Source organism: Rhagoletis zephyria, unplaced genomic scaffold (assembly GCF_001687245.7).
Source record: "Rhagoletis zephyria isolate East Lansing unplaced genomic scaffold, Rhagoletis_zephyria_1.1 Rzeph_scaffold_02121, whole genome shotgun sequence".
Taxonomy (NCBI): domain Eukaryota; kingdom Metazoa; phylum Arthropoda; class Insecta; order Diptera; family Tephritidae; genus Rhagoletis; species Rhagoletis zephyria.
The window spans coordinates 11,530-21,709 of NW_016159205.1; the positions used below are offsets into that span (position 1 = coordinate 11,530).

General features: G+C 34.8%; 1 protein-coding gene across 1 annotated transcript; it reads right to left on the reverse strand.

Annotated features, from left to right (window-relative positions):
* Window positions 1-8,242: 8,242 nt before the first annotated feature.
* LOC108366058 (uncharacterized) lies at window positions 8,243-9,247 on the reverse strand. Its single transcript, XM_017620327.1, has 3 exons — window positions 9,028-9,247; window positions 8,815-8,971; window positions 8,243-8,747 (listed from the first exon to the last, which is right to left on the reverse strand). Exons 1-3 carry the CDS (start codon window positions 9,128-9,130, stop codon window positions 8,258-8,260), a joined length of 750 nt encoding a protein of 249 aa, XP_017475816.1. The 5' UTR covers window positions 9,131-9,247; the 3' UTR covers window positions 8,243-8,257.
* Window positions 9,248-10,180: the final 933 nt, after the last annotated feature.

Consider the following 10,180-nt stretch of genomic DNA (forward strand, 5'->3'; position numbering starts at 1 on the left):
GTCTCTTTTGCTGGCGAAAAGTTTGAGTTCATTGCTGTGAGCGAGATTGATGTGGTGAAATCTGTTTTTAAGATCAGGTCCAACGCAATCGGGGAGGACGGCATTCCGATTAGATTTGTGAAGGTAATCTTACCGATTATTTTGCCAACCTTGACACACATAATAAACCATAGTCTCACCACGTCCTGTTTTCCCGATGCCTGGAAGATTGCTACTGTGCTTCCTGTAGCCAAAAATAAATCCGCATCCAGCCCTAGTGATTTCCGACCCATCAGCATACTACCAGCCTTGTCTAAAGTTTTCGAATCTTTGTTATCTGAACAAATCTCTTCCCACATCGGTAAATTCAACCTTATATCCCCATTTCAATCCGGATTCAGACCCCATTAGAATACTGTTCGACAAGAACCACTTAACTCTACTATGCTTGCTGGACTTCTCTAAAGCCTTTGATTCAGTTAGCCACGAACTACTGTGCTTTAAATTAAATAACTACTTTGGGTTTGGAGAGTCAGCAGTGAAACTGATGCGTAGCTATCTGAAAGAGAGGTCTCTGCGTGTCAAGGTTGGATCTCAAATATCTGAACAAAGGCCTTTGTTCACGGGTGTCCCACAAGGGTCAATCTTAGGACCACTACTATTTAGTTTGTTCGTTAATGATATATTTCGGACTTCTATGCACGCCAACATGCATGCCTATGCGGACGATGTCCAGCTCTATATGTCAGGTCCTCTTGAGGAGTCAGCTAATTTGTGCGCAAGCTTCAACAGAGAACTGATGTCTATAAGCTCCTGGGCACAGTTAAATAGTCATCGTCTTAATTGTGACAAGTGTTTTGTTTTACCTATTTGTAAGAAACGTCTTAACCTAGCAACTATTCCATCGTTACACATTGGTGGCAAACCAATTAAATTTGTGTCAAAAGTAACTAACCTGGGGTTTATTATCCTGCATTGACCATGTGAATTCAACTGTAGTCTATGATACTTTAAGGAATTTACGAATGTCTGCTCCATTCACACCGATAGAAATCAGATGTAAACTCGCAATCCAACTTATAATGCCAATTATCTGTTATTCTGAGGTAGTCTACAGCAGGTTAGATTCCCAATCAGCTCACAAAATAGATGTAGTATTTAACCAGATCACGCGCTATGTGTTTGGGCTAGCAACATATGAGCATATTTCCGCTTGGAGAACGCGCCTACTTGGCTGCGAAATTTCAGAATATCTTAAAGCTAGAAATTGCATACTCCTTTTTCGTCTCATGACAAATAAGGCACCCAAATATCTATATGAAAAATTAACGTTCCCCAAATCCACTCGAGGACTTGACTGTTCCTACCTACAATTATCTCAGCTCTGCACGGCTATTCTTTGTCAATGCTATCCGTATCTGGAACTCTATTCCATCCCATATTCGCAGTAGCTTAAACAAAAGCAACTCTAAAAATGTTCTGTATGCGTATTTCCGTTTGCTTCACTTCAATCCCTGTGATGTGCTCTCTATGTACTTGTCTAATTAAGTCTTATTTTAAGTATATGTCTTGGAATTGTGGAACTCACTTAAAAATACTACTCTGTTAATTATATTATGTTACTTTTATTTAGTCTTAAGTAATTTGTGCTGTTTTAGTTATATGTATGTACTGTTATGAATTTTTTGTTGCGCTATAAAAGATCTTTCTTTTGATCTTATTGTGCTAATGATTTTATTAATAAATGAAATGAAATGAAATGAAAATGAAATTAAATGCTGCAACGGAAATGATGCAACGGAAGTGATGCAACGGAAATGGTGCAACGGAAATGGTTGGGGCTGAAACAAGTATTTCTTGTGTGTATGCCACGAAAATGATGCAACGGAAATGATGCAACGGAAATGGTTGGGGCTGAAACAAGTGCTTCTTGTGTGTATGCATATAACACTTAGAAAAAGACCAATACAAGAATAAAAGTAAAGGTGACTACGTACATAAATGAAGAAAAGGATAAAGGCAAAGGTAAAAATAAAAACAAAAACAAAGATGCGTAAAGATAAAGGCAAAAATGAAGACCAAGGAAATTTAAACACTTTACTTATATGTATATATAAGGGCAAATGTGAAGGGGAATATGTAGCTGAAAAAAATGATGAACATAAAAGTAAAGACAAAGAGGAGGATGAGGATATCGATAAAAGCAAAGATGAAGATAGGGGAAGAAAGATTAAAGTAGAGGTAATTAAAGAGGAAAGGATATAGAGAGAGACACAGAGACTCAATCTGGGAACTATTTTGGGATTTTAGAGATTTTCGGGATTCTCGAGACCTATCGATAAAATAATCGATATTTTTATCGGTTTTGTTATCGATATTTATAGATTTTGTTATCGATATTTATCGATTTAATATCGATTTAATATCGATATTTACCGATTTTGTTATCGATATTCATCGAATTTGTTGTCGATAATTATCGATTTTGTTATCGGTTCTTATCGATTTTGTTATCGATATTTATCGACTTTGTTAGCGATATTTATCAATTTAGTTATCGATATTTATCCGATTTTGTTATCGATATTTATCGATTTTGTTATCGATATTTATCAATATTTATCGATTTTGTTATCGAGATTTATCGATTTTGTTATCGATATTTTTATCGATTTTCTAATCGATTTAGCTACCAATGGTATTATCCATGTTGCTATTGAAATTCTATCGAATTTGTCATCGATTTTGTTATCGATAAAGTATAAAGATAAAAATGAAGATAATGGAAAAACAAAATAACATGAATGTTATTAAAACGAACAGTGGTAGGTAGGGATCTTGATAGAATTGGGATATTGATAGAAAAAAAAGCGAAAAAATATAACCTTAAGCAAAAGCAGATGTGTGTATGTATAGATAGATAAGTAATGTAAGTTTCACTTCTACAGTGTGGCCCAGGCGCACTTCCTTTTTTTTATTAAAGTTACGTTTGTATGTTTTAGAAGCGGAAATTAATTAAAATGAAATAAACCTAACGATATAACTTATGTATGTTTACGTATTTTTTAGTCAAACATATAGGAGTATAAGTTTTGTGTTTTAATTTCTGCTTCTGGGTTATTTTGATTGAATTCAGAAAAAGTATTGGTGAATACTTCAACTTCTCCATCATCAGTATTACCATTTAGTTCATAATCCTCAAACTCTGAACTTTTAATGAGAACGTTGTGCAGGACGCAGCAAGTCATAAACCATTCCGAGCAGAAATTGTGACTTTTTTCATCTCGTACACGTATCCTAAGTTCCTTTAAGCTTCCGAAACGCTCTTTAAGGATACCAAAACAGTGTTCTATTCTGACTCGGTATCTGCTGTGGCGTAAATTAAAAGCTATGTGCTTAGTGCGATTTAATTGTTGGGAATTTGATCTGTATGGTGTTATAAGGGTAGTTTGTAATGGGTACGCAGAATCCCCCGCTATCCATTGCTCAGAAGAAAAAAAGTTTTCTTTTTCTGTATATAGGGGACTGGAAACATTCTTGCATCGTGGTTGCTGCCAAAATGACCCACTGAAGCATGGCGAATCTTAAGTTGATCGTCACATACAACTTGCGCTTTAATGGAATACACACGATTTTTTGAAAAGTAAGCTTGATGGTTGGTGACTGGAGCTTCTGCAAGCTTTACTTCCGTTCCATCAATATATCCAATACAGTCCGGCAATTCGTGATAAGTTCTGTATGAAATTGCTTTTCGCTCATTTGAATCAGGCCAAAAAATAAACTTTGACTGTAAGTTTCTGAATGCTTTAAAAATTCGTCTTGTTATTTTGTAGATGGTTTCGCCGTCTCCTACTCCAAATATTGCCGCGATTTTTTTTTTTATTGCTGCGCTTTCTAGTGGGGAGCCGAGACGGTAAAGCACTATAGCTAATTGAATATCCAAAGAAAATAGTTTCTGTGCGTGAGGCTTATTAAATTCTGGATCATCACAAATAAGCGATAAAAGTTGTCTAAATTGCTCGTGGTTGACGCGCACCATTTGCCGAAAACGGTTCTCATCCAGCTTGTTGAGGACAGAACTTCTCCACTTCACAGATTTTGGAACGTTCTCAAAACAGCCGCGTAAAAAGGACATTACAATGAAAATATCTTCGTTGAAATATTTCATTTCTTTTATAAAACTTCTGACACCTGAAAATAAATGAGAATGGTAAGAAATAGTTAATTGATAGACTTATTTACTCACCATTTGTAAAAATTATATTCATTTTGGCGTTTTCAATTAGAAAATGCATAAGTTTTTGTTTTTCACCTTCACGAGGCATTTTTTAATTTGACATAAGAACGTTTTGACATATGCATGCTATGACCGAAGGAAAGGAGTTCTCGATAAGGTGCATACTTTGGGGTTGCAAGTATGTTATTTATGCTTGCATGCACTCATGCAACGGATCGAGAATACCCCTATTGTTACTAATATAAATTATGTATGCACATACATATGTACATTTATAAAGGAAACCCACTTACCTTTGCTCCACCACCACCGCACCGCTCCCAAACAATTCATAGGATACAATACTCTATCCAAATGGAATAAAAACAGGCAATTTTTAGTAATAAGAGGTTATGTATGTACCAGAGATGCTCAACAAACTAGCAGCCCTATTCTAATAAAACCTCACAACTGAGTTGTGAGCAAAACTTTGTGAGATTTCTTGTGAGGTCTATTTTGTGAGGTTATTCTAGCCCACACCTCACAAGAAAAAAGCTCAACAAAATCACCACACGAGGTGAAAAGCATTTTGCTGTCTAACAGCTGTTTCGTAAATAAAAAAATACAAAAGATGGATGCTGAACAACAGCAAAAGTAAATATATTTGCAATTTGTTTATTTTTTTGATAATTACTGATTTTATTTATTTTCTAGCCAAATTTAAAAAGAAATAAAGCAGGAGTAGCTCTAGTACTTCACACAGTTTGCAATACACAACTTGGAGCAAAAGTTTGTATGGAAATGAAATCCTATGCCTGCTCTAACTCTTCCGAAACTACCGCAAAAACAAGCAATAACTCCGCCATTACTGAATATACTTTTAGTTAAAAAAAAAAACTTAACACAGAAACTGATAGCGAACGAAAATTAACAAAACATTATTCAATTGCTCAATAAAAATCGGCTATTTTTCTCTTGTGAGGGTCTCATTCGTACATAATAAATTTCCTGACAATTGTGAGCGTATGTCCTTTTGAATTTACGCCAGCATAGGGATAACCTCACAATAGTCAGAAACCTCACAATAGTGAGTGTGGTGATTTTTGTGAGGGCAACAGAATAGGGCTGTATATCAGGTATGGGCAAGCCCATTTTGCGGACTAGGTCAGGGGAAAATCATGGGCAAACATGAAGGGGGCAACGATTCTTACTAATACACGTATACCAATGAGAGCCACTGCGCACGCATTCTGGAGTAAAAAGGCACACTCTCCCAAACATACGCCACATACACTCCTCGTCATTTGAATAGCTCAACCTTTCAATCCTTAGTATTTACATTTTTAATTTTGTTTATTTAATATTCATTACATCCGATTTTAAAACTTTATACAAAGTTTAAAAATCTCAACAAAGGGGTACAATAAAGTCTAAATTTCAAGTGTCTGTAAAATAGCGGTGATTTTTGACAATTTTTTCGGTGATGGTGCTGCGCATTTTCTCTCATACTAAGTCTGCTCGACAAAACGAAAAAATCATATAAAATGCTGCCCAAGAAATGGAAAAGAATTTTTCCTCAAAGTTTTAAATTGTAAAAAAATTGTTAATACTTAGGATTGAAAGGGTATGTGACGAGGAGTGTATATGAGCAGATGTGATCCCTACTTCAAGTAACCGCGAGCTGAAAGTGTGATTTTGTTAGTGTACCAATTACGTTTGAATGATTTTGCGTTCACTTTGTTACGCTCTCGCATGTATACGCATGTGATGCGTACTCTCTTTAAGCAGGCGCTCACTCTCTGTTCATGCTTGTATATGACTCATATAATATGAGCAATTTTGACATCGCTATAAAGCTGAAAATACATGTGCATATATTCTGCATGCAGATCTGCACAAATATCTGCACCTAGAATACATGTGCAGCAATTTTTGACATTTTTGACAGCTGATTATTTGGCGCGTAATTGATGTTTTTCTTGAGAATTTGATTGACTAATAAAAAAAATGAATAAAAATGGAAATTGAAAGAAAAAAAAGGTTGCAAAAGTTGGTTCTACTTTTAGCAGTCCAAAAAAAATATATTGACTTGCTGACTTTGTGTTCATTAACTGAAAAAATAAGAACACGAGTATGGACAATTTCCATATACACAGAACATTTACCTCTATTCATAGTCGCATTTCAGACATCTACTAAGTAGTTTCGACTTAGTTTACGATATAGCAAAACGAGTGTGAAAATGTATAGATTTTTATTTACGATATATTGGAAAAATTACATTTTTATTAAATAATGTCAAGTTTGATCATCCGTTTATGTAATTTTTATTTTCATTGCATGATTATGCAAAAGAATAAGGTATAATTTTCTTGTTAATTGTGTGAAATAGCCAGAACAACCGCAGTGATGTGAAGTCGATGTTTATCGAAGCATGCTGTGAAACATACAAATAGTAGATATCTAAATGGTATGCACAAATTTACTTTAACAGAACTAGCGTGAAACTGACTTATTATTTGAGAATTTATCTAAATTATTCCAATTATAAATTTGTGATTTAGCTTTATTCGAATTGTAATACGCATTTAATTTGATCTTCCGAATAAAATGGATCGATCTTTGTAAATTTTAATTGGAGATTATTCAATATTATCAAAATCACCCTCTACCAACTTAATTTTTACATATTTCGTCTGTTTTCCCTTAATTTGATAAAATACTTCTTCCTAGTTACGACTTAGTTGCAGCTGCAGCCGAAACTAAATTTTAAGTTGGTACTTAGCCAGAAAAGTCGAAACTAAGGCGACTATGAATAGCTTTAGTTGTGACTTAGAATAGTTTCGACTTAGTTGAGTACTAAATATGACTATGAATATGCGCCAATGATTCTGTCGAGTTTCAAAAGGCTACGCGAATGGGAATAAATCAATTTATCTTACTGCTTAATTTGATTAAAGGGCGCATAACATAGCAAGACTATGTACGACGTCCAATACCATCAGAAAGTCGGCTAGCAATAACATTAGTGTAAGCTTATCAATTATATAAATGTTATAATTTAGTAATAACTAAATAAATTCATCAACTGTTAGATACTTAGCACATGGAGTTTGTCGCCAAATGTTGGCCTGGGCTTTCAGAGTAGGAGTATCCACTGTTGGGAAGATTATCGTGGAAACATGTGGAGCTATTTGGGACGAACTTTCAGGAATATATTTAGCACAACCAAATGAAAATTAGTGGAGCGAAATAGCCGATTCATTCTACATAAAGACAGGAATGCCGCATTTTGTAAGACCTGTTGACGGCAAACATGTCCAGATCAAGTGTCCAAGAAAATCCGGGTCTATTTATTTCAACTATAAACAATATTTCAGTATTATATTGTTAGCCGTGTGTGACAGCAAATATACATTCACCGCAGTTGACATAGGGGCGTACGGCAGCCAAAGTGACGGAGGAGTTTTGAAAGTTAGTAGTTTCGGTAAACGAATTTTAAGCGGCACAATAAATCTACCAGAAGCAGAAAATCTTCCAGGTAGTGAGATAAGATTTCCATTTTACTATGTGGGAGACGCTGCTTTTCCTTTGACGAAACATTTGATGAGGCCGTATCCGGGAAAGTGTTTGGAGGCAAGCAAAGACCATTTTAATAAAAGCTTATCTAGAGCGCGGGTACTAATTGAAAATACCTTTGGTATCCTGGTAGCTAGATGGCGAGTTCTCAACAATCCTTTGAATGTATTTCCTGAAAATGCTAATACAATAATCAAAGCAACAGTTACTTTACATAATTTTGTGAAATTGCATAGTTCTGCTCATTATTGTCCCTCAAACTTTTTCGACCACTTAAATGAAAGCGGTTAATTAGTCGAAGGTCGGTGGAGACAACTTATTGCGCCATTGGAGCAGAGTACGGTATTGTCAAGCGCGAATGCAAGACGAAGTGGGTTTGATGTTTGATACACGAGATGTTCTTAAAGATTACCTATTCTCCAATAATTTTAATTAAATCATTAAATTAAATTTAATTTATTTAATAAAAAATACACAAAAAGCTTAAGTGTTTCTATTTTCCATAAATTGGTGAAATGATTTACACATTTGCAGTTGGAGAGCTGACAGTTCCATGCTTGTCAAATTAGCCCCTTCCGCTTGTACAGCAAGGCCCTCAAAAAAGAGGTGAATGGAAGATTTATTTACACCACCCACTAGCATATTTTCAGCCAAGGATGTAACTTTTTTGAAGTCTTTGTTTGCGCTTTCAATTATATCTTCTATTTTTCTTTTACGTCCTGGCGGTGTTGATGTTTGTGAGGAGTTCTGCAATGCCGCGTTGTTGGAAATGGAAATGCTTTCACCAAAATCTCCGCTAGGGAAAGAGCTATCTTCTTCTGTATTTCTTCTGCGTGCTGTCGTTTTTGGAGTTTGTGAGGAGAGTTGCGATTCCGTATTATTGGAGTTGAAAATACTTTCAGCAAAATCCCCGCAAAGAAAAGAGTCGTCTTCGTCTAAAATTTCTTCCACTTCTCCATAATTTCCGTGAGTACTGTATGTAATGCAAAAAACCACTGGATGAGTTCTAAATGCACGCTCACACTCTTAAATATGCATACTTTAAATTTTCCATTTTCACATCTTTTAAAAACCTTAAACTGTCCAACCGTTTCCACTTTTTGTGGGGAGAATCCACACCGCTTCCAGATGGTTTCTTTTTGATGTCTTTGTAAAATTTATCACGTAAAGTGCGCCAGCGAGATTTTAACTTTTCAGCTGAAATAAAACATACTTAGTATTAACAGTTAGTATTGATAATACAACATCCTTACCTGGAATATTCAGTTTACTGGAACGCTCCTGCAATTTTTGCTCTCGCGATTTGTCGAACAAAAACCTATTTTGGCTGACGAATTGAATGAGTTTTTCTTCCATTTTTATTGTTTAGTTATAAACAGCTGATAGTGAAACCACACAAACAAATGGACAATGTTGCCAGACTTTCCTAAAAAAATATCGTTTTTAAGTTGTCAGCATTGATTCTGTGCAGATAAATTCAAATTCTATATGCCTTGCATCTCTGCATTGAACTGCAGATCGGCAACTGTCAAATTAGTACAATTTTTTCTATGCATGCAGAAATCTGCACATGTAATTCCGGCATAACTGTTGCCAACATTGTGACTTTCGCAATAAATTAAGTGCGTTTAGGGAGTGAAACTGCGAAATTTTTTTAGTTTAGCGCTTGTTTCGTTCTTTGGTGCCCTTTTCAAGGCAATTTTATAATAAAAACGTGATTCTATGGAGACATTGGCGCATATTCATAGTCATATTTAGTACTCAACTAAGTCGAAACTATTCTAAGTCACAACTAAAGCTATTCATAGTCGCCTTAGTTTCGACTTTTCTGGCTAAGTACCAACTTAAAATTTAGTTTCGGCTGCAGCTGCAACTAAGTCGTAACTAGGAAGAAGTATTTTATCAAATTAAGGGAAAACAGACGAAATATGTAAAAATTAAGTTGGTAGAGGGTGATTTTGATAATATTGAATAATCTCCAATTAAAATTTACATAGATCGATCCATTTTATTCGGAAGATCAAATTAAATGCGTATTACAATTCGAATAAAGCTAAATCACAAATTTATAATTGGAATAATTTAGATAAATTCTCAAATAATAAGTCAGTTTCACGCTTGTTCTTTTAAAATAAATTTGTGCTTAACATTTAGATATCTACTATTTGTATGTTTCACAGCATGCTTCGATAAACATCGACTTCACATCACTGCGGTTGTTCTGGCTATTTTACACAATTAACAAGAAAAGATACCTTATTCTTTTGCATAATCATGCAATGAAAATAAAAATTACATAAACGGATAATCTAACTTGACATTATTTAATAAAAATGTAATTTTTCCAAAATATCGTAAAGAAAAATCGATACATTTTCACACTAATTTTGCTATATCGTAAACTAA

Bases quoted from the DNA above. Each gene is read 5' to 3' on its own strand.
- LOC108366058 (XM_017620327.1), bottom strand. From the start codon at position 9,130: ATGGAAGAAAAACTCATTCAATTCGTCAGCCAAAATAGGTTTTTGTTC. The intron at 8,972-9,027 runs GTAAGGATGTTG...GTTTTATTTCAG, and splicing joins CAGTAAACTGAATATTCCAG to CTGAAAAGTTAAAATCTCGC. The intron at 8,748-8,814 runs GTATGCATATTT...CATTACATACAG, and splicing joins GTGAAAATGGAAAATTTAAA to TACTCACGGAAATTATGGAG.